General features: G+C 44.2%; 2 protein-coding genes across 2 annotated transcripts in view; both read right to left on the bottom strand.

The window, feature by feature from the left end:
- LOC126336104 (transcriptional regulator ovo) overlaps positions 1–24,347 on the bottom strand; it is an 820,382-nt gene that overhangs the window by 316,776 nt on the left and 479,259 nt on the right. The window lies entirely within an intron of this gene.
- The window catches only part of LOC126336102 (uncharacterized), a 52,518-nt gene continuing 30,602 nt past the window's right edge, over positions 2,432–24,347 (bottom strand). The window contains exons 4-6 of the mRNA XM_049999582.1: positions 21,221–21,434; positions 12,528–12,717; positions 2,432–2,533 (exon numbers count right to left, since the gene is read on the bottom strand). Coding sequence (XP_049855539.1) covers positions 2,432–2,533; positions 12,528–12,717; positions 21,221–21,434 — 506 coding nt within the window. The remainder of the gene's footprint in view (positions 2,534–12,527; positions 12,718–21,220; positions 21,435–24,347) is intronic.

Raw genomic sequence — 24,347 nt, 5'->3', positions numbered from 1 at the left:
CCGTGCTGAACTGCGAAAAGAAAAGCAAATTAGGAACAGTGAACGGTCCAAGCTCAAGGAATGCAACCTCGAGCGAACTGGCAGAATCCTGATCGTGGCTGTGTCGTCACGGCGTTGGACTGCACAGCTCAAGATGTGTGTTCAAATCTCTTACCTGCCCCATTTTTTTTTACAAAATTATGAACTGACTCTCCGGTTGTCGAGGTGTCTGATCTCCTTCTGTAGACGCGGCAGTTGTCATACTATACATTGGTTACAGAATATGAGTCATGTAGTGTTAATATTTTACCGTCGCCAGCAAATGTGGTGAATTTTGAGGGCAGGCGAGATGCTGCATACACCTCTCACATCAATGAAAACAACAAATAAACGAGTGTGAACTAAATGACAACAAAGGAATTCAAGTGTCAAAACTTCCAAAATGGAGCTCGAGATTCATAACATGTTGCACTTGCTAGAACAAATAGGAAGTACGTACGTGTGAATGGCCGTTCCTTACGCCTCGCTGTTACAGGCGGACATTAAACCACGACACAGAGACGAACCTGAATACAACGGAGAGACACGTCAATGACCGAACGGAAAGTTTACAACATCGCGAGGAAAAAAAGGAAAAATGACGAAAGACCGAGCTTCGAAAACGGATCTTCCTATTCGAAGTCCAATACCGTTACCGTATTACGACGACGCCATAGTTCGTGAAGTTCCCTCGACATTGCCCATCTTGAGCTTGGACTACTCACTGTTTTTATTTTGCTTCTTTTTCGCAGTTCAGTACACCTTCTTCCTCTTTTGATGCTTGATCTCTATTCAGTTTTTGACCCGCTATCCACTCGGCCATCTTACCACTTAATCCAAGGGGGCTGCGATGGGAAGCTTCCCTTGTAAGAACCCGTACAAAATGGAATGAAAACGTAAAATCTGTAGTTGAACAGGTAAATAGACGACTTAGTTTTGTTGTTAGTTTCTCGGAAAGTGCGGTGCATCTATAAAGAAAACTGCACTTCAGAAAGTAGTGTAACCAGTTTGTAAGTACTGCTCCAGAGTCTGGAGTCCGTATTTAGCAGGCTTGACAGCAGATACTGAGCGATTTCAGTGGCGTGCTTACTAAGATCGTAAGAGGTCGGCAGAGTCAGTATGCAATACTGGCCATGAAATAAGATTCCGTAATCAGTTTTTTACACTTTGTAGCGTAAAATTTCTGGCAACCAGACCTTACGTCAGTTTTTGGTTAAAATTTCCATACGCTGTAGACCGATTAGCACATCTAGCCTGGAGCACGAACGCTATGTGCAGCTTGAGCAGTATATAATGATCAATAAGCGAACACCAGTTGACCGTGGTAGGTCAGTTTACAAAAAGCTCATGTGCTTACCAGGCAGGCATGGATACAGCAAGGGAAAACAAAGAGAGGCTGCAGCGACGAACAGGGAGGGTGATTGCAAGCTACCGTCTTCACAGCTCTCGGCAATCCAAGATAAAGTGGCATCTGAATTCGCAAGGCGTCAGAATACCGGGTCCAAGAGAAAAAGAATAAAGAAGATGCCAAAACAGAATTTCAGGGTGGCACTGATTACTTCTTGTACGTGACACTGCTCTTTGGTGCGAACTGCCTATTCACTGCTGGCTGCCTATGTACTCTAGAGCAGGGATAGTGAACTTTTTTTCCCTGCCCCCCACTTTCGTACCTCATTAACAGCAAAATTTTCTAGCCGCCCACCGGTTACATAGTTATGGTGATTTGTGAAGTAGGAAAGTAAATTTACTTTATAAAATTTATATACCAAAGTTACATAAAGTTAAAGCATATATACTTACAAAATACTGTATGTCAAAGTTTAATGAAAACTTAAAAACGCGTCATTAAAATCTCCGTTGCCCACCACCCACCATGGAATCTAGAAGGTCCGCTAGTCGCAGGCAGAGACAGATTAACGAACGACTGTTCTAGGGCAACACAGTAAGTTGTCTCGCACAATCGTCCAACCACAGGCATTTTAGCTTCGTAAAGTTAAATTACGAACCAAAACGGTGACGTATTTGTAACAATCGAAAAATGAAGTAATATAATACAGTAATAATTTCGTGTGGCTCAATGGCCTGGTGCAGCTCTTTCAACTGGACACCGCTCGGGCGACTTGCCTGACCCTAACCTACCACAGTTATCAAACTGGGAAAAGGGCGCTTCGGTGTATGTGCGCATCCTACCCACGGCTTTCGCCACCGGTGTACTTTACACTGAGGACTACCGTGTTCTGCGCATTCGCCGTGTCTCGGCGTCCGGCCTGCTTGCTGCTAAACGTGGCTGTCGTTTCTTGGTGGATATTCTTCGTGTGGTGAGGCCTCCGCTGTGTCTCCAGCTGCGACCGCCGTGGCTAGGTGCGCCGCGGGGCGTTAGCGAGTGCGGCCGGCAGAACGCTTCACAAACGTTTCACGTGCCGCGCTGTCGCCTCCGTGACTGGAACGGCGTCACAAGTGCCGCTGGAGCGGCGGCGGCGGCGGCGGCGGCCGCGGCGGCCCGCGTCTCATTCCACTGCTCCCGTTCCGGAGTCGCGGTGAACGCTTTTAAGGTCAGCCTAGTAACTGCTTCGTCCACTTAACGTTCCGTCCCTGTGGGGCCCTAAACAAATTCTGCACCACGAGTAGCGAGGAAAAAAAAGTTTCAGCCTGTTATACTGTGAATAGAGTACGACCAACAAGGTCGGTTTTCCAGGTAGAATTAATCAGTCAGTTCGATTGCTTTACTAAATCCAGCACGTGTTGTAGCAACAATCTGATCCAATGCAACAGCCACAACGTCCTAGAGGCATGTCTGTGATGTAATTGTCACTCTATATCCCTTAAGCGAATTACTTTTCAATCTGTTTAAAGTATATTCATTTCTCTAATGCGACAAACAGAGTACTGCGAATGAGACTTTCTTGTTGTACTGCGCTGCTACTCACCTGCTGCCTTCCAGTACTGTCCCTGTCTCTCTCTCTCTCTCTCTCTCTCTCTCTCTCTCTCTCTATCTATCTCTCTATCTTTTTCTCTCTTTCTCACTCTCTGTCTCCTTCACATACACACAAACACACACAAATACAAATGAAGTTTAAACCGTGCCACTGGAAAAATACTATCAGAGTATACTGTCAAATATTTTCTTGTCTAAAAGGCTTTATGCCTCAAATGAGAGAATATTAACCACACAGGTTGCTTAACTGCTTAACCTAGCACCTAAATGAATCTTACAAACACAAAAAATATGGAATATATGAGTAAACAGTTACCTGTAGTTATTACATGGACTAGGACACCTTTACTTGTGTCAGTAAACGGTTGCTATGTTAACCTAATGGAGAATTTGTATGTAGTATTTAATAACCTAAGCAAATAAATTAGATCTGAGCACTGGCTGATTATGGCCTGCTGAAACTGTCACTCCAGCCACCAACTTGTTTCCGTTTATGGCAGCAGACTAATGAGGCGACAGATCATCGCTCAATGCTACGGTTTATTCGACCCTCTTCCGCCTACACTTCTTTCTAACACAGCGCTGTTTACGGTGCATCGACAGCTAAATACAAAAATTGAAAAAGAGAAAAATGTACACAGTATGACGTAGTAACTTGCCACTTATTTTTATATTCTGTTATTCATATTGTTGAATCTCGCTATGATATAAAACATAGCAGATGGTTTACAAAGGTTATTTTTTCTTAATGAGAGTATGCTATGCCCACATTCTAGTCATTTAAATGAATCACATAATTTATATTTTTGTTTCTATTTAGCTTTATTTCAGTGCGGTGGTGGACGAATATTTTATTAATTCCAGAAGTTGTCCCCTTCCGTTTAAAAATGATTGAGTCGTCGACATTTTTATTTCTAATATTAAACTCTTCAACGTTAACATAATTTTAGAATTCTGACAAGACGTCAACGGTAAACATTGTAAGCACAGACACTGGATTCTGTTTCTTGGAGAACTAACTTTGCTAAGACATTAAAATGGAAGCACCAATGGAAACACTTGCCATATGAATAGAAAAACGAGACACACCTTTTCGTAATGATTTAGAATAGCACAGCCTCGCAAGCGCTGTGAATGATTTCCTGTGTTTAGATTTACATTAGCTATTAGTAGCACTACAGTTTGGAACCGCGCGACCGCTACGGTCGCAGGTTCGAATCCTGCCTCTGGCATGGACGTGTGTCATGCCCTTAGGTTAGTTAGGTTTAAGTAGTTCTAAGTTCTAGGGGACTGATGACCTGCGCAGTTAAGTCCCATAGTGCTCAGAGCCATTTGAACCATTTTATTAGCAGCAGTACGTGTTGACAGTGAATTCATTTACAGCCAGTAATCAAGTTGAGACACTCTGTTACTGCCTTTCATCGAAGAAACGCCGACGTCTGCTGCAAGGATCACAGTCATACGACAAAATGTTGCCCTCCGTGGCTGACCTGCATTTCGCCACAAGTCTGTCGAAGCGGGCAATATCGATTATCACTCTCGAACACAGCGTAAGAGCAACAACTGTTACGTCAACTACAAGTCGGAAACTACCGTTAATCGCAGACAGTAGATTCGGCATGTTAGCAATAAAACAAAGGCTGCCATAAGAACAGCTTGTGGCTCAGACGGACATCTCGACAACGTCCTCCTGCCATCTGGACTCCTGCTGCGCAGGGCGCAGAACGCCTCCGCTGATGGTTTGCCACGGCTGTCACACGTGTCCCTCTTCCCCGGCACGTTGGCACCGCGGCTGGCCAACGCTTGCGCACAAACAACAATTTGCATTTTATGCTGGCCGGCCGGTTTCCCTCGTTACCATACCAGTGATAAACAGCAGTAAAGCGCCGTAATGAAGCGAGCAAACATTTGCCGGCGCCGGGAAAAGCCATCTCGATTCGAACTGGAAAAAAAAAGTACTCGGTGGGGCACCCCGCGTGGCAGCTGTCAGGCTGGAGCGAGCGAAAGTGCTCGCCCTGAAAGCGGGTGCGCCCCCTCTCCGGCTTTCGTGGCGGTGGGCCAGTGTCCGGCGCATTCGTACCGCCGCTGCGCGACGCTACGTCTCTGAGTGATTCAGCAAGTGTGGGTCGGAAGAGCTGGTACAAAAGCAAGTCCGGTGTCTCCAGCACCCACCAGAAACATAATCCCGATAGTTTCCGGCTTCTTAGATAAGTAGATAATTTTATTATTATTTCAGTTTTCGATCTCGAAATCGTACATCTCGTGGTAAGTAGAAAATTCCAGCACATCTCTGACAAAAGACGCATCCTATATGACGCAGAAGCCACATTTAGTTGACCACTTCGGCGGAACTCAAAGACTTCCATGTCAGAGCCTTGCACAGAATATCCTAACCGATGCTCATTTGTACAGGACGATCCTGCCGGCACTGCTGTTCCACGGGAGACGAGCAGAGGCAGCCAAGCAAGGATGAGGTCACGTCCTTCGTCACTGTGGTCATGTCCAAGGCATGAAGCGCATTTTGGAGACCACTGTTGCTGTACCCCTGAAAAATCTGTTAAAAGGAAATAAACGTGACTTGGTGCTTTACTGATGTATTGGCCCGATTTACTGTACACAGTTGATGTTTTCGGGCACGATAAGAAAGAAGATCGACTGGCTGTCATGCCTCTTTACATTTTACTCATTTCTCATGACTTGAGAATTGCCAGCAACTTATGACCTGTATGTAATGTAGCGCAAATTGACAAAAGCCCAGTTGAGTATCTTGATAATGTAAAATCTCCAGAGCAGCAATCTGTTCTCGAGACTGTAACATCGCGTGTCTAAAGCTGATAAAATGAAATAAAAAGTGTGCCATTTATTTTGGCCATTCTGGGTGATTTGAACACAGTGTCTGATGTAAAAAGAGGATAATTCCTGTTGAAATAGCAACCAGTCGATGTTAACTGCCTTGAGATATTTTGTTTATTCTTCTGTGACATTTAAAGCACCTGCGCATTGAACTTCTAGTGTGATATTTGTAAAAATATTCCTCCCGAATCGCGTGCAAACCGTCATTTAACTACGCTGCTAATGGAAACAGTCCACTTTAGAAGGATTCTACCAAAATACGCACAAATATTGTAATCACGATATCACAAATTTTCACACAATCGTTCGGAGTCTACAACAAGTGAAATAACGATTCTGTTCTAGAAAGCAATTTTTAAGTCATACTTCCGCCAGTGTCATTTGTCTTCATCGTCGCGACAGCTCTGCTTGTGTATCTTTCCTTTTAATGACACCGCCAGATGATGAGCCCGCAGTGACGTGAAAACTAGCTCAGATGATAAATAGTTCAAAATACCAAATAGCGATTGGTTGTTGTTTGAATGTGTCTAAGATGGAATACTGAAGTATTCTCAGTGAGTGAAGCTGTTATAAATAATTGTTCGCAAAATCTGAAAAAGAAGCACAATAAATGGTAGATTACACAGAACCTAACTAATTTTCTGGGAATAATTTCCTTGGAGAGTACAGTTAATATCCGTAGCGAAAACTATCCATTTTATTCGAAATATTTGTCATTTCTGGCTCAAATATGTAGTCTCTACTTGAAGCCTAGTTGGTAATGGGATACAGAGGTCGCAAAACCATTTAAATGTCTTATAAATTAGTTTTCCGTATCCAGGTCCTACATGAATTTTAGTGTTGTTCTGTTTCACATACTGCAGTCGTTGACAGTATGATCTAATGAGACAGACACATGTATGCACGTAGATGCCAGATTTCGGGGCTTCGAAAACATAGCAGCACCCGCGTCTTTCTAGAGCTAAATATGACACACTTGATAACTTGTACAGAAACATAGAAAAAAATGGTTCAAATGGCTTTGAGCACTATGGGACTCAACTGCTGTGGTCATCAGTCCCCTAGAACTTAGAACTACTTAAACCTAACTAACCTAAGGACATCACACACATCCATGCCCGAGGCAGGATTCGAACCTGCGACCGTAGCACCGAAACATAGAATTACAGAAAGAACGCCAAGAAAGTGCAAAAGCTTTTGTATATCAACTCCATTATCCTTGCAAATAATCGTAACGTGAAAAGAAGTGTTCATGTTCCGCTAAATATAATGAATATGAGTTTTGCAAGAGCGTTTTAGTGTTTACTTATTGTATCCCCGTTTCTGAGTAAATTAACTGACTTGTCGGTCACAAACAATTCATATTCGGCTTTACAAGGCAAGTCTTTCGTTGAACCTATTCACCGATCTGTTAACTAAGGTATCTATAATACGAATAAAAAGTTTCTCATTTACGTCATCTGTTGTTGTTTTTGTCCTGAGACTGGTTTGATGCAGCTCTCCATGCTACTTTATCCTCTGCAAACTTCTTCATCTCCCAGTACCTACTGCAACCTACATCCTTCTGAATCTGCTTAGTGTATTCATCTCTTGGTCTCCCTCTATGATTTTTACCCTCCACGCTGCCCTCCAATGCTAAATTGGTGATCCCTTGTTGCCTCAGAACATGTCCTACCAACCGATCCCTTCTTCTGGTCAAATTGTGCCACAAACTTCTCTTCTCCCGAATCCTATTCAATACTTCCTCATCATCTATCAGCAGAAAAAATAGAATTAATTATAATGTTGTGTATGAGGTGAGTAATGCTTAGTAAAAACAGACGTGAATCGCGCAGCTAATGAAAAAATAGATTCAGGGGAGATACTTTGTTTCATATCTCTTACTGACAATGTTACATGACTTAATTACTATTTAAAACAAAACCAACCGTTCGGTTATAAATTTAAACACATACATCCAAGTCGTACTTTATTTTTGCAGAATGTAGAAGACGACATGAGATACGTGTTATTGACAGAAAATGCTAAAATACTGCAAAATTTGATAGTGCCATGGCATCCCTATTTTCCTGATAGCACTGAAAGAGTTTTAGAAATGGTCGCTTTGAAATGAGTTCCTCCTGCTTTTGCTTCATTAACAGCAGAACATGAATTCTCGTAGTGAATGCCGTTTTATATGACCCTCGCCTCTCTGTACCCTACCTTTCTCCCTATTATTTGTCCTATTTCTCTTTCGTCTTTCTCTCTTGTCTTCCTCAGTTTCTTTAACTATGCAGAATGATGACAGAAAAATGAGAAGATTTTATCAAATATAGATTGCAGCACCGAACGTGACTCTACTACCATGCTGCGGAAATCGGGATGTATGTGAACGAAACAGAAGGGGAGAGAGGGGGGGGGGGGAGGGAGAGAGAATGGATTTCTGGGAGGGGTTACACAGTCGGTGGGGAACTGTAATTCGCGGTAATGCAAGTAAGGGACTAGAGTGTGGAATATAACGTTGTCTGTAATTGCGTCACCTAGAGTGGGAAACCTCTTCTGTCTGATGTAAATGCGAGTGGCAAGGAGAAAACGTTTCGTAATTGTTTAATGGTAAGCATTAGTGCTTGCCCCTATTGAGCGTTCCTCACGCGCTACACTTAAGTGCAGCTTTTTGACACCCACTTGAGAGAGTAAAAGCACTGACTAGGCAATCGTCTGCATTGTGCAACTTGAGCTCGCGAGAGACAGCCGAGTACAAACGAATCATGTTCCACACAGCACAACATTGTCGCTTCGGAAACAGATGTTAATATCTTCGGAATGTACGTACGTACTTATCGACCAAGAAAAATATGTGCCTGCAAGAACAACGGTACATTTTCGAACCTACTGAGGTGCTGTGTTTCCAGTGTGTCTTTGTTCCTTTTGGTATTCTCTCGACTGAATAGGCAAAAGATGAATACGGGAAAGTTTTATAGCAGTTCCGAGAGAATAATCGGACGGTTCGGAAAGGGCGATAAAGAATGCATATTTAGGAGCACTATTTGGTTCCTCTAAAGTTTAATTACAATGTTTCAAAAAGAAACGTCCCATAGCTAGTGGCTAGTCATTTCATCTTATACGATAACTTCTCATCGCTTGCTCAATCGTCGCTGATGAAACAGCAGTAATTTATGGCTAAACAGTGATGCTGAACTCTGCAGCTGAATGCCGTCGCACAGAATAAACTATACCAGTTGAAACTACGAACTACAGAAACAGATTACATGTTCCACTACGCGTTTCGGAGTGTTGTACCCCAACATCAGATCGATTTATGTCAATTAACAAGGTATGGCTGTACTAACGCACAACTTTTGTTTAACTGCTGACACTGCCTTTCATTGATCACAGGCTACATTTCCAGTTGTATTTAATCGCGTATACTTTCTATAAACTGAACTAAGCAAATACGCCCATTGTTGCTTAGTTCAATTTAACACGACTTCATAAGCAACCTATGACTACTGAGGACAGTAAACGTTTTAGCTGACGTGAATTTCCATGATGACGCACTTGCAATACTCCAAAACGGCAGTGGAAATTATAATATAATACATGTGACTTGTTTCTATAATTTGTACTTTCAATCGATATTAATATCAACATGCTGAAGACTAACCTACAATGTTGCAAAAAAAAAAATGGCTCATAGGCTCTGAGCAATATGGGACTTAACATCTATGGTCATCAGTCCCCTAGAACTACTTAAACCTAACTAACCTAAGGACATCACACAACACCCAGACATCACGAGGTAGAGAAAATCTCTGACCCCGTGGGAAGCGAGAACGCTACCGCACGACCACGAGATGCGGGCTACAATGTTGCATATAAGGAGTAGACTATATTTGAAATGACCAAAATGGAAAAGAAAAGGAAAAAAAAGCCCACAAGCTGCAAAAACAAATGATCGCGCTGTTCATGGAATATCGACGTGTCATGGATCAAACACCGTGAAAAGATTTTCCGAAGGATATCTGTGGAAATTCTCGCAAATTGGAAATTTGTGATAAGGTCTTTTGAGATCAAACTGTTGAGGTCATCGGTCCCTAAGCGTACACGCTACTTAATCTACCTTACACTAAAGACAACACATACACCCTTGCCCGAGGGAGGGCTCGTGAGCGACGCGAACCGGGACAGGGCGCCCACGACCGCGCGGCTACCTCGCGTGGCGCAAGTTCTTGCCTTACGGCGGGTGTCGCCGTTGTTTTGAAAAGAAGTCTGTTTATTGTTGGTAGGGGTGGGTTGGGCAGCGTCGCTACGTGTCAGTGACGCTTCCTCTTACGCTCTTGTTTGCCTCCTCATTGGACTATGGGTGTATTAGGACTAATTTTGGAACTGCAAACCAAACTGTAATGTACTCACCGTGAAACGGTCACTGGTGGCCCTAAGCTGGTAATTCTGCAAACGAACATGTGCCTCGTCACTCGAAAGCATAATGACACCTTCTACACCTACATACGTACTCCGCAAGTCACCATATGACGTACAGCGGGGGCCCTATCAAGACTAAACTAACATGCTTTGTAGGAGGCACTAAGTTCCTGAACAAATCTTATCTTGTACCGACGGAATTTAAAGTCCTCATGAAGAATTCTTCTATTACTTGGATTTCAAACGTCTAGTGCACCAGCACACATCATTGTGGTATGGGTTAGTGACCGCGTCAATGCTTTCAAACTTTCCACTACTGCGTTTCGTCCTGTTCGTATTTTTTTTTTTTTTTTTTTTTTTTTTTTCAATGCAGACCCAGGAAGTTACTCATTCATAGCAGTTCGTTTTCCTACAGGAAGTAGATGCATTTCAGTTTACATCAAAATCTCTACGAAATAAACGCTGCGCAGTGATAACGAAATCGTTTTACAAATACAAAATCACAAAAAATATTCTCTTATTTTTTAAGTTCGATTTTTTTCTTTTGTCTCGTACCTAGTGAGGTTTAATTGTGTGAAAAAATGTGTTTTGTGTAACCTGGGCCCCCACAAGTAAAAGCGAAGCCATGCTCCTAGGGATCTTCATTTGAAAAGAAATCGGGAAGCCACAAAAAATCTCACTTACTTTTACCTAAAAAAATATTCCCTTATTTATAAATTTGTTTATTAGATTTAATAATTCAAAGTGTAACACCATTACGTACAATAATTGTGAGAAAGTCAAATATTATTTTACAAATCCTTATTCTTTGTCAAAGTCTCTTTTTTATGCTCTGGAACTTATGTCGATAGTCGTATAAAATTTGAAGCACATACTGCTACTATTATTCGTCTTTTTTTGTGAACAGTTTATTGTACTGCACCTTGTTCCAACCTCGTCTCTCTATGATAATTTAGAAGTTTGAGTTTAGTGACTAGGCGCACGCCAACGAACTATTGATGCTTCAGTGCACTGACTCTTTTCATTTCATAATTAAAAAAGTAATGGTAATTCATTATGGAGGGAGGTACTATAAACGATTTTTCAGTTTTTGTAAAGCACAAGGGAGAATCACAATTGATAACATAATAAAAAGGATTTCAAAGAGTGAGGAAATCTACACAAGGATTCCTTATAATTCTCGCTAGGTTGCTATTCTCTCCAAATATCGAGACACATGGACTTGGTTCAAATGTTACAGCATTTTTGATAACAATTTCATATATATGTGATACCTGCGAGATAAATACTAGAGGTCTTAAAAGTTTTCAGTCGTAACACATACTTATCTCCAAGTTACCATTTTAAATCCTGTTCTTCCAAAACTAAATACTTAAACATATGACTGAAGAGCCCAATGAGTGAGACTTTCATAGACAGCTATAGCCTGCTCTTTTCTAGTCTTAGATGGCAATGCAGGCTCTCCAAGAAATTTCCAGGTACCACAATTTGGAAGAGTCGCAGGAGTTTCTGTACTTTATCATTACCTGTTAATGTTGGTAATAGTTGACCATCCAATAGAAGGTTACAGCCTGCAATGTCCTACTCTTAAATTGGTTCTTGGTTTCTTCTCATACATATTCCCTCCGGACTTGTGAACAGAATTACAAATTTGATTACAAATTCATCGATATCTTGACCTAGGGCTTTGACTGTAGCTGTCAGGATGCAAACAACTTCCCTGCTGCTGATCCTAGATTTATCAAAGGCAGCACTAGACGTGGGAGTTGTTACCGTCGTATGGTACTAATATTTTGCTAGGTTGACGCTTTTGTGTTTATGGATTTTCCGATTTAGAAAGCGTTTGCATTGACATACTGAATCCAAATTTCGCACCGCTCATTTTTACTTTGAATGGAGCCAAACTGCAGGGTAGCCCAAGAAAAATTATAATTTAAAAAGCGCTTTAATATTCATCCTAGCAATTCATGATGGCTTTTAAAATGATATCAGCGGCACCATCGTGCATCAACAACATACCAAATTACACAACATACCAAATTACACAACATACCAAATTACACAACATACCAAATTACACAACATACCAAATTACACAACATACCAAATTACTCAACATATTTTGATTCTTGTCAGTCCTTGTACTCGGCATTTCACTTTTTTTTTATCTGAGTTGACAAACAGTGCTTCCCCAGTCCTCAAATCACAATACGGCACTGGGTATGTTAGAGTAAGCTGTTTATATCCGACGCGTGTGTTTGGAATAGAGTCTGTGAAATCTGATGTGGAACAAGGGCAGTGCTAACGCCTCAGTGCACACTCTTGACAGGCGACCACGTCTCCTTGTGGTAGCATTTGTCAGCCGGTCACCCTCGAGCCAGTTACAACGGAAAAATGCGAAGACGGGCGCGCTGCTACCGACCGACGGCGGAGGCTGGCAGCGCCGATGCTGAGATGCTTGTCTGGCAGAGTTGGTGCTGCCAGCAGGCTGATCACATCTCAGACACGGCCTGTAGAGAGACAAGACCGCTGACAGCCCCACAAATGTCTGCAATTTGTGCGCGGCATTATGTTCCTCGCCTTTCATATCTGATCTTACGGCCTGGTGCCTTACTTCTCGAACAAGGCTGTAAGTCTGCAGTCGAACGTACAACGGAAACGCCGCGTTCTGGAATAGAGACCGCTAAGGGTCGAGAACGAGAACCTTAACGGCGAACGTGTTTCGCAGACATGTAGCACTTGATTCACATCTGTGAAGAATATCTATACCTGCTGGGCAAAGCGGACATATTTAACATTGTTAGCACATTCTGAAACTGGCCAGTTCATTCTACCCATATGTCAATGAGTGTCAACTCTTACGCACACACACACACACACACACACACACACACACACAAACACAAAAACACACACACCACCATCAATTACTACATACAAACGAAAAGATGGACGAAAACACGGTAACACCGCGAGAAACGCATATTTGAACATAAATGCAAATGCTTGCCAAGCCTGCAGGTTGCGGTGTTGTATTTGACCATGAACGGTACCTGTGCTGTACGTTGCAAGTTCTATGTCGTTGTGGGTGCCTTATGTCGGCTCTGAATGAATTCGGACATGGGCAGGCTGTTGGCTGGTGCTTCCGTAACCATGACAGCCCAAGTGTTCGGTCTGTCAAGAATCACCGTATCAATCATTTATACCGCGTGCAGGGAAAGCGCAAAAACACCACCCACTGAGTCTCAACGTTGAGTGATCGCCACGGACGGTCACTGAAGAGGATTGTGACGAAAAACATGGGGACGACAGCTGCAAAAGTCACCGCAGAACTGAATGCCCCGCTCTTGAACACTGCCAACACCAAGACAACACGAAGGTAGCACCAGAAGCTCCGAATTCCTGGGAGAGTTTGAATTCCATAATCACTCATCGGTGACGCAAATGTCCGTAATAAGAAAACGTGGCACCGAAGGCACGAACCTGGACTGTGGAGCAATGGAAGAACGCCGTTTTGTCGGATCAGTCCTGTGTCACACTGTTTCCGACTTGTAGCCGAAGTTGCGCCCCAGTACCGTAACGTGGCTGGGGTCGGCGGTGATTTGGACAGCTGTGTCGAGGTATTCCACGGGCCTCGTGGTTACTTTACTGCCAAGCAGTACGTGACCATTTTAGTGACCACGTCCATCCCACGGTACAATGTGTATTCCCCAATGGCGATACTTTGTTCCAAGCCGAGAGGGCACGAGAGATGAACACGGCACCGTCCAGGACGAGTACGAGGATGAATTGTCGGTGTCCACTGGGCACCACCGTCACCACACCTCTATATTACTGAGCCTCTGTGGTCTACTGTAGGCAGAAAGACTCGTTGTCTGAACTTGCCACTATTTTGCAGGAAGAATGGTATAAGATTCCCTTGAAAACCATACAGGACCTCTATTTAGCCATTCCGAGAATCAGAGAGCTGTTGTACCTCCATCTGCTGTATATTCTCTACAAACCCACTGAAAAGTTTCGAGCGTACTTCCTAATCTACCACTACTTAGAGTTTCTCTCCTCTCCATTTGTGTGTGGAACGTGAAAGGAAGACTGTTTGAATGTCTCGGTGTGCGCTGTTTCAGTTTTCGTCACTGATGTTATTATGCTCCATGAACTACTGTTACTGATGAAAACTTTCATGTCCTTTCGCGCCGCATGGGCTGGCGCAACGGACTCATTTTCTGGAGGGCCATCCTGATTCGGTTTACTAGAGTTTTCTCTTACTTCTTTTCCATTCTCGTTCCTTTCGTGCTTTTACTTCGTCTGTTGTCCTCCGTGTCAAAAGGAAGACGAATTTTATGTCGAAACTTATCGTCTTTCACCTCCTTCACCCCCTCTCTCCCCCCAGTGTTAATTGTCAATTACGTAAATTAAAAGCAATTTTTCAATCTCTGCAGTGCTAGGACGCTAAAAATGCTAGCACTCGCAAGACAGAACACGCCCAATTCAATCCCTTAAGATCAGTAGGGCGGATCTGAATTCTGCCAACCAATTTTCGGAGGTTGCTCACGGTATTTGTTTAGTACTTTGGTACAACAGACACATGTTTTCCGGTCACTCGTTACAGATTAATCACATAATTATGAGTTATTCGGCTCGTTATCTGAATTACCTTTCATTACTTTTCCAGTTGTGAAAACAGCAACAGAGAAATACCCTGTAATACGCAATCACGAGAACAGCAGTGTATCACTGTTAACGCACAGTTAACATTGCCAGAAAAATAAACACGAGGTAGAACCGGTCCGCACGGAATGCAAACTTGAGATTGAAGCCTAAAGTTGGCGTAACTGTTGTCAACAAGTACCGTGAGTGAATGGAAAAAGTTTATTTCCAAACAAGGCACACAGCGCATACCATTGACATCTGGACCACTCTGCATTATAGATATAAAGGCAAATGTTGGGGAAGAAACGAAATGGCAGTTCCTCTGTGAAGAACCAGCGCAGATCATAGGTCACTTATACCAAAACAGTCAGAAAACTATGCACATATTTGTTTTATTAACGAGTACTCTCCAACATTTCATCCTACTAGTGAGTTTAAATTCAAGCTCTCCTAAGTTTAAAAAAAAAAAAAGGAGAAAGGGGCCTTTCCGTAACGTAAGTAAATGAAATGGCTGCATGTGGAATTTATTGTATTTGCGTTGGTGGCATCAGTTTTACGAATAATATCTTGGTTATGGGGTCTTTCCAAGTGGCTTAGTCCGCGTCTCGTGATCGTGCAGTAGCGTTCTCGCTTCCCGCGCCCGGATTCCCGGGTTCGATTCTCGGCCGGGTCAGGGATTTTCTCTGCGTTGTGATAACTGGGTGTTGTGTGATGTCCTTAGGTTAGTTAGGTTTAAGTAGTTCTAACTTCTACGGGACTGATGACCATAGATGTTAAGTCCCATAGTGCTCAGAGCCATTTGAACCATTTGAACAAAATGGCTTAAGTCTTTAAATTGAGAGAAAAAGAAAAGAAATTTACCTGTACCTGAAAGGTTTTTCAGTGATCAGTATATGGTCTCCTCATATAGCTCAGATGTGTTCTTTTATACAATGACGTGTGTGTCACGGGTAGAGCAGTGCTGTGTGTATGAGGAAAAGCTGGTGTCAGTGAGGTGACGACAAATCGACCACGGATTAATACTGTACAGGGTGCCCCACACACCTTGACCAAACCAAATAACTTTTTATCTACGAACAAAATAAAAGAATGTACCAAGTAAATATCATTTAGCTACCTGGGATATTAACCAGCACTGTTGCCTTTTGTATAACTTTGTTCAATTTGAAGAAATGAATAGCAGTGCGTCTTTTAAAATTCTACCTTATATTTTCTATTCTGTAATGCACTTCGTCTTCTCAAGTCCTGTTGAAGAAAGTATCACAGTGTGTCATTGACGTAAACATAAAGTTAATAAAAACGTGACACGAAACTTGGTCTTTCCTGCACTAGCACACAGTATAGATATCCGGAGTAACATAACTCGTCCACTTGCAGGAATTGAAAATAAACAAATATAAACACATGGAAAATGGACACCAGTCTTTCAGACATTGTTATCCCGGATGCCTGCACTGTGTGCTGATGCAGGAGAGTCAAAGTCGATTTTGAATTAAGTTTTCAATAATATCATGTTTACGTGGCTGGAATACTGTGATACTTTTTTGAACAGGTCTTGAGGAGATTAAGTGAATTACAGAATAAAAATATAGGATGCTGCTTTAAAAATGGTTCAAATGGCTCTAAGCACTATGGGACTTAACATCTGTGGTCATCAGTCCACTAGAACTTACAACTACTTAAACCTAACTAACCTAAGGACATCACACACATCCATGCCCGAGGCAGGATTCGAACCTGCGACCGTAGCAGTCTGCTGTTTTAAAAAGGCGACTTGTTCTTCATATCTTTGCAATGAACAAAGCTACAGGAAAGGCAACTATGTTGGTTAATGTCCCCCAGGCAACTGAACTACATTCGCTTGATGCCTCTGGGCATAAAGTAATCTGAGACGGTCAAGAGAAACGGGAAGTGAAACCCCTGGGTCGGAATTAAGACGTACCACGCTGCTGTAAAACGTGTCACAAGTAAGATATTATTCGAACGTACTATGTTCACGAAAAAGTACTAAGGGACATCGGCTGCTACCGACGGAGTGCTGCCTTCGCGTGAGGACACGACCGCGCTCTTCGCCACTGGACGCCACCGAGCAGCGGGTTGGGCAGGCTGCGATGTCGGCGCGCCGCCGCTGCACGTAACTCAGTCTCAGCACGTGCCTCGCGAAGCCTGTTCGGCGATTGATCGCAGCGCCTCGGCACACCGGGCCCATCGCTAGCCTTAAAAGGCGCTCCTCATTACTCTGTTGCGCTTTCGCGTCTGATAAAAAGCATCCTTCACGGTTTCGCCGGGGCGATAATGTGTTAATGCGCCACCTGGACTGACGCAATAAAGACTTTACTTGGTACTGAAATGTATGTTCTGGCACACCGTTGTCGAAATTCTGCTAACGTCGTTATTACATCACAGGCAAGCCTCATACGGCCCTTCTTATGCGTGCCACAACTTGTGATTATTCCTCGTATTTAGGGCCATACCGTGACCCGCAACGCGCCGTGGCTAGCTGTGTACGGATGCGGTGTCGGGGATGGGTATTCCTTTGGCCCGAACGATATAACTTATTTAATTCACCTGAGAAAGTCCAATAATACAATAAAGTTAAATCCTTAAGTGCTTCCGGTTAAATCTTAATCTTCCTTCCTTTACATGGTGTAACAGCATGGCAAAAGAATTCGCCGGAACAACCACATCTACGCCTATACACCGCAAGCCATCTACAGTGCTTGGCATTTCGGAGGACTACACCTCTAAGTGGGTTTATATCGATTGTTGAGGCACGGGAGTGTGGAGTGTGCAGCTTTTGTGTAGCATGTGGGATTGTTGTATCCCCGCATTCTCCTGTTCCATTCGCATACACTAAGCGGAAAGAGTAATTGTTGGTAAAGCTTCCTATAATGTGTAATTCCTCTGTGATTCTTGAGTTTCTCCCGGCGTATTTGATAATCAAAATATCCACGGGTGTACTGCCGGTCTATAGTGTCCATCGGGCACAATATTTCGGCGATCAAACATGTCGCCATCATCAGGTGAACTGACGGACTGAGCTCAGTCCGTCAATTCACCTGATGATGGCGACATGTTTGATCGCCGAAATATTGTGCCCGTTGGACACTATAGACCGGCAGTACACCCGTGGATATTTTGATTGTAATTCCTCTGATTTTCTCGACGTGATAAATTTGTGGGACGAATGCAGTATGAGGTGATGTGTCCTGGGAAAGGGGCAATGGCGATAGTTTGCTGTTGTGTTTCATTGTTCCATCCCTGTTACCTATGTGTACCTATACTAAATGAATAACTGTGATGGGTATTTGTGCAGCGCAGGATGCTGTCATGGATGAGAGTAGTATGAGTGGAAGAGGGTGAAATCTGGTGTCAGTACAGACAGACTAACGTACCAACCAGTTGAAATTTTCATCAGCACTATTTCGCCGTCAAGAGAGGAAGATTTCGAGTCCAGATACACCTGCAGCGACACGTGAAGTGAATGCGCCCTTACTACTCTTGTTGCGCCGATACTAGTGGAAAATGGTGAAGTCAGCTTTGTTGTGGAGAATGAGATACTCTCTAATTACTTTTCTTCCACTGAGTTGTGTTTATGTTTTAATTTATTTTGTCACTTTCAAAACTTTAGGAGTAAAGGCAGCTACTGCCCGTAACAGCCCAGATCGGAAAACCTGAAAGTGTCGAGTCCCCGAAATATCGTTCACAATATGAAAACGACAACGCAGTTAAATGCCCCGAAGTACACCACTAGATTTCTGTTTATTTCTTGACAGAATCGTCTTTTATGACGCCATCACGACTGCTTTCGGTCCACAATGGCCATCTTCACATGGCGCATGCAGTCACTTTTCATAACACTATCGCAACTGGTTTCGGCCAACACTGCCCATATTCAGACGCCACTCACAGCATGTGAATACCGCCGTTGTGTACCGAAACCGGTTATGATCGTCTCATAAAATGTAACTGTGTCAAAAATTAAGCAGAACTTCATAATGAGTCAATCATCGACCTCCTTAAACGGAATGTCGTTTTTTCCGAAGACTTGTAGTTTCGATGGTCGGTGATGCTTAGATTATATACTTGCGATGGTCTGTCACATCGGTAACACTACTAAAGTGGTGCAGATGAAGCAATAGTTTCTTAAAAATCGAGTGCAAATAAATTAAAACAGCAAATACAGTCGACTGTAAGCGAAGTATAAGTGGCGATAAAACAGTTTCTGTTTGAGGGCGTTGCTGCAGCTGTATGCGACGTAGCGCGACTCCGATGCGGCTATATAAGCACCGACATACAGGCAAGGGACTAGTGGGGTATTTGTGAGTGCGGTAAATGCGGAAACGTGTATTACGACGACGTTGTTACCAAATGCGTCCAAACAGGAGCGATCTGTTGCTCTTCTTTTCTTGGTTGCCGAAGGACAAACACCGGATGACATCCATTAGAGAATGAAGATTTTGTATGGGGCAGCGTATCTCTCGAAAACCACTGTTCAGCAATGGTGGACCAAGGGCTGCCCCTTCATGAGAGCGCACGTCTCCATATCGCAAATGTCGTGACGTAGACGCCAGCACAAGTTGGAGAGACTTGAGCATTCGCCCTACAGTCCTAACCTCTCCCCATGCGCTTATCATGCCTTCGGTCCCCCGGAAAACAAGTCGAAGGGTCGACGGTTCTTTTCGGACTAGGCTGTGCAGCAGGCAGTTACAGAGACTGTGTTCAACCAACCTACAAAACAGCCGGGCGAAGTCGTCGACAACCGTGCCGATATTTCGTCAGGAGCCCACCCTGCCGTTTCCAAGGCATGCTTTGTTCGTGCCGGAGAGAAACTCAGGTCTCATAGTTAGGGACTACTTCACGCAGCAGGGCACGGCGTTTTATCAAAGAGTTGTATTCAACGTGATGTGTTCATGGGATGACTGCCTCAACGCTCACGGCGAATTTACCCGATTGACGAATCGATTCTGGACTGTATGGCCTTAGAACGTAAACTTTTTAATCGCTCCTTATAATAAGAGGATGAGGATGTTTAGTTCTGTAGCTCCGTAGAAGCTATTCGAGATACCGAAACAGATCTCTCTATATTTGTCATGTTGGCGCACCGCCCCTCATCTTTCTGTCTTTCTTTCGCTAAAACCTTTATCCCGCATTGTGCGCAGGGTCGGCAGGGTTATGTACGGATTTGGCAAGGTTAATTGTAAGGGGTGATCGGATGCCCTTCCTGCCGCCACCCCATACCCCCCATGACGGAATTAGTGTACCCCAGCTGTCTGCGTCAAGTGTAAATCGTGAAAAAGTGTGAGTGTGTTTCAAATGTCTGCGAGTCGTGTAACTGAGGCGGGACGTGGGGACCAGCCCGGTATTCACCTAGCGGGATGTGGAAAACCGCCTAAAAGCCACATCCAGGCTGGCTGGCACACCGGCCGTCGTCGTTCATCCGCCGGGCGGATACGACCCGGGGCCGGCGCGCCTACGCGAGTCCACACAAGAAGAGTACATGTGGACACGACATCACAGACATGCCTAGGTGGAGCGTAACAGAAATCTCCAGAGGATGGAAGGGCGATACCCACAGTGACAACGAAAATAGTGACAATGAGGAGAAACAGGAGGAGGAAGCTGAGATGTGACAGTAAATAAGCAAGAGTGCTGGCAATCTAGCCAAGAAAACGCCAAATGCTGTACATGGATGGGCACCTAAAGTATTTAATACACAGGATTAGTAATAAGTAGGATAAGCAACATAATTTCTCTACTAATAAACATTTGTGTGTGTGTGTGTGTGACTGGCAGTCAACGGCTCGAAGAAACCATTCCGCGTCAGTCACATTCGGTGATGGTACTAACAAATCTCTCATCTATCCTATCTTCTTTTCATATTCTTCTTAAAAAACAACAAAATTTTATTTATATTTCAACCTTAAATTATTGTTATTTTGAAAAGTATCATTCTGTGTAAATGTTCTAGATAAAACAAAAGGCAAGAAAACTGTAAAAAGATGAAAAACAAAAATTGTAAGATGTGCGACCTGTTTTAAACATCAGGTAACAGGTGTATAATTTGGATATAAATAAATAAAATAAATACCCTGGCGGGTCCGCACCGCCCTTCATCTGTCATCCAACAAATAATGGCACCAAAACTTCTCTCTACCAGTGCCATACGGAGATGGTGACCTCGGTACATCCAGTTCTAACATCATCGCTTGGAGGCTTGTTATCTAGCGGTCTTCAACAGTGATGGTGATTTTCCAGACGGTGGAAATTATCTCCTATTCCGCAAAGGGCGTGCAGTGTTCGACGGACAGATGTCGGCACGCAGGTAAACACTACTCGTCGGTAGGAGCCGTGCTCGCGCACCGCAGTGCCTGCGACACGTTCACGAGGAGGCGCTGCTGCCGGAAGCCGCCGGCGCCGCACGCGGATGTTTGCGCGGCTCCCGGCGGCGATGCTGCTCCGTCACGGCCGGCGCTGTACGCGCCGTTCCGTTCCCACGGCCGGCGGCCAGAAGCCGCCCTTTGTGCCGCTGTTAGCGCCCGGGCCGCGAAAGCGCGTCCCGCTCCTGGAAGCGGCGCTGGGAACGGCCCGGGTTCACGCGTGCTCTGCGCACACGTGCGCCAGTCTCCCTCCGGACAAGTCACTTCCACCGGGTGCGGGAGCTCACGTTAAGACAGAACATTTCAGTAGCACTTCATTACTGTACATAATCCTTGCTACACCAACCTACGGTGAAAAGGTGGACGGAGAACAGCTCTCTGCGATTGTAGAAAATTAGTAACCTCTGTAAATATCGTGCTTATTTAACATCAAATGGAGGATCCTCCTGTAAGAGTGTGCAAAATTTAACGGAACATAGAGCATGCTCCACTAAACAGTTTGTGGTAGTAGGAACCCGTGGTCGGAGAAGCCAGCTTAAGGAGATAATAGGACTTCAAATCAAGTTACTGTGTACTTTTTTATTTACATTGTGGTGTCACCGCCATACACCACACTTGCTAGGTGGTAGCTTTTAAATCGCTTAGCGGTCAGTTAGTATACGTCGGACCCGCGTGTCGCCACTATCAGTGATTGCAGACCGAGCGCCGCCACACGGCAGGTCTAGAGAGACTCCCTAGCACTCGCCCCCAGTTGTACAGCCGACTTTGCTAGCGATGGTTCACTGACTACATACGTTATCATTTGCAGAGACGACAGTTAAGCATAGCCTTCAGCTACGTCATTTGCTACGACCTAGCAAGGCGCCATATTCAGTTACTGTTGATATTATGAATCATGTACCTTCAAGCGCGACGTTCATCATTAATGGATTAAAGGTAGGTATCAAACTAATTACGTCCGCTTTCTCAATTCTGATTCCTAGTCATGTTCCAGACCTCACGTCATTATAGTTCTTCCCTCCTCACGCCAGCCTGCGTGAGCTAAAACGCGTGCATCTCGGCCTCCATTCGTGACACGGTGTTGGCTCTTCTGCTAACACAAAAACATTAATTGCAGTTATCATCAATGAGACAATGAATGTACCACTTTTACAAAATGCGAGGCAACTGACGACCATCGACCTCAATGCGAGCATGACAAACATTCTGACGCACTCTGACAAATATCACTGTGTTCTTCGAACCACATCACAGGCAGCTACAATTTGGTAACTATTTCCATCTCCGTATCCACTGGTGTCTCGCACACAAGTGATTCTAGATATCCCCACAGGATATATTGAAGGGGATTCAGGTCACACCAGGTCGTGGAACAGGACCAAAAAGGTTCAAATGGCTCTGAGCACTATGGGACTTAACATCTGTCATCAGTCTCCTAGAACTTAGAACTACTTAAATCTAACTAACCTAGGAGCATCACACACATCTATGACCGAGGCAGGATTCGAACCTGCGACCGTAGCGGTCGCGCGGTTCCAGGCTGAAGTGCCTAGAATCGCTCGGTCACACCGGCCGGCGAAAAGGACCACCCATTCCAATCCAGCGACGTACAAATACAGCACTGAGATGGTCGGGGACATCCACACTGAAGTGAGGTGGTGCACCGTCGTGTTGTATCGATACATTCTCTCACGAACACGCAAGGGGACAGTGTATAAAACAGAGCCATTTTAGTGGCAAGTAAAGTAAACAAAAGCTGCATCATCACTTCCTAGTAACCAGGTTCTTCCTCCTTGTTTCCTTGCACGACATACAGAATGTACATGTAAATAAACAGCTCAGTATGTGTAAACTTGCACACATGTTGGTTGTAAATGTGCTGGAAGAGTGCAACGCTTCACAGAGTGGTTGACAAGTCTACTTCCACATCTTCTTAACTTGGCTTCTCCGACCCCAAGTTCCCTACCTCAGATTGTTCAATGGAACATTCTCTACGTCCTGTTACATTTTTGCACGCTCTAACGGAAACACTCTGTACGGGCTGGATAACTTGCACTTTGACATGATTGGTCGAGATACCGAAGGACGGAAGTTGATTCTGCTGCCAAATATTGAGCCTACTGCGGTATCAGTTTTACGATAGGAAGCAAAGAGATATTAATGGGACATTATACCTAGTAACCAAATTGAACAAGATTAAAGAGAACTGCTCTAGCGACTGAGCTACCCAAGCATGACTCACGACCCGTCATCACAGGTTCAACTATACGAGTACCTCGCCTCCTACCTTCCATATTTCACAGGAGCTCTTATTTCTTCCAGGTGTGCTGTTCTCCAAGGTTCGCAGAAGAGATTCTGTGAAGCTTGGAAGGTAGGAAGCGAGGTACTGGGAGAACTGAAGCTGTGAGGACGGGTCGTGAGTCGTGCTTGGGTAGCACATTTAGTAGAGAACTTGCCCGCGAAAGGCAATGGTCTCGAGATCGAGTCTCGGTCCAGCAAACAGTTTTAATCTGCCAGGAAGTTTCATATCAGCACACACTCCGCTGCAGAGTGAAAATCTTATTCTGGAAAGATCAAAGAGGTTCAGAGTGCAGGCATACAGAAAAAACGGCGGCAGAAGAACCACCTCGAGGGGAAATTCAACTCGGAAACGGTGAGGCGGAAAGTTCATCGGACGCTCTAAGTTCGGAGAGACATGGTGATGAGCCGGCAAGATGGCCGAGCGGTTCTAGGCGCTGCAGTCTGGAACCGCGCGACCGCTACGGTCGCAGGTTCGAATCCTGCCTCGCACATGGATGTGTGTGATGTCCTTAGGTTAGTTAGGTTTAAGTAGTTCTAAATTCTAGGGGACTGATGACCTCAGATGTTAAGTCCCATAGTGCTCAGAGCCATTTTGAACATGGTGATGATAATTGGAATGGAATACGAATGCCATGCTAACTGAGGCATTTTCCGGAAGGAGGGCCACAGGTCTATGTGCCCTTTGTTTAAAATTAATCAGCGGCCTGTATAGAGCTTTCTACCTAGTTTTCGTTTTATTATGTTAAAGCTAGAGCCGTTAATGCATGTGCGCTCAGCACTTATGAATAATTTAACGTGATGGGTGCTTA

The sequence above is a fragment of the Schistocerca gregaria genome, chromosome 2 (genome assembly GCF_023897955.1).
Source record: "Schistocerca gregaria isolate iqSchGreg1 chromosome 2, iqSchGreg1.2, whole genome shotgun sequence".
Classification (NCBI taxonomy): Eukaryota; Metazoa; Arthropoda; class Insecta; order Orthoptera; family Acrididae; genus Schistocerca; species Schistocerca gregaria.
This window is presented reverse-complemented; position numbering and strand designations above follow the sequence as displayed.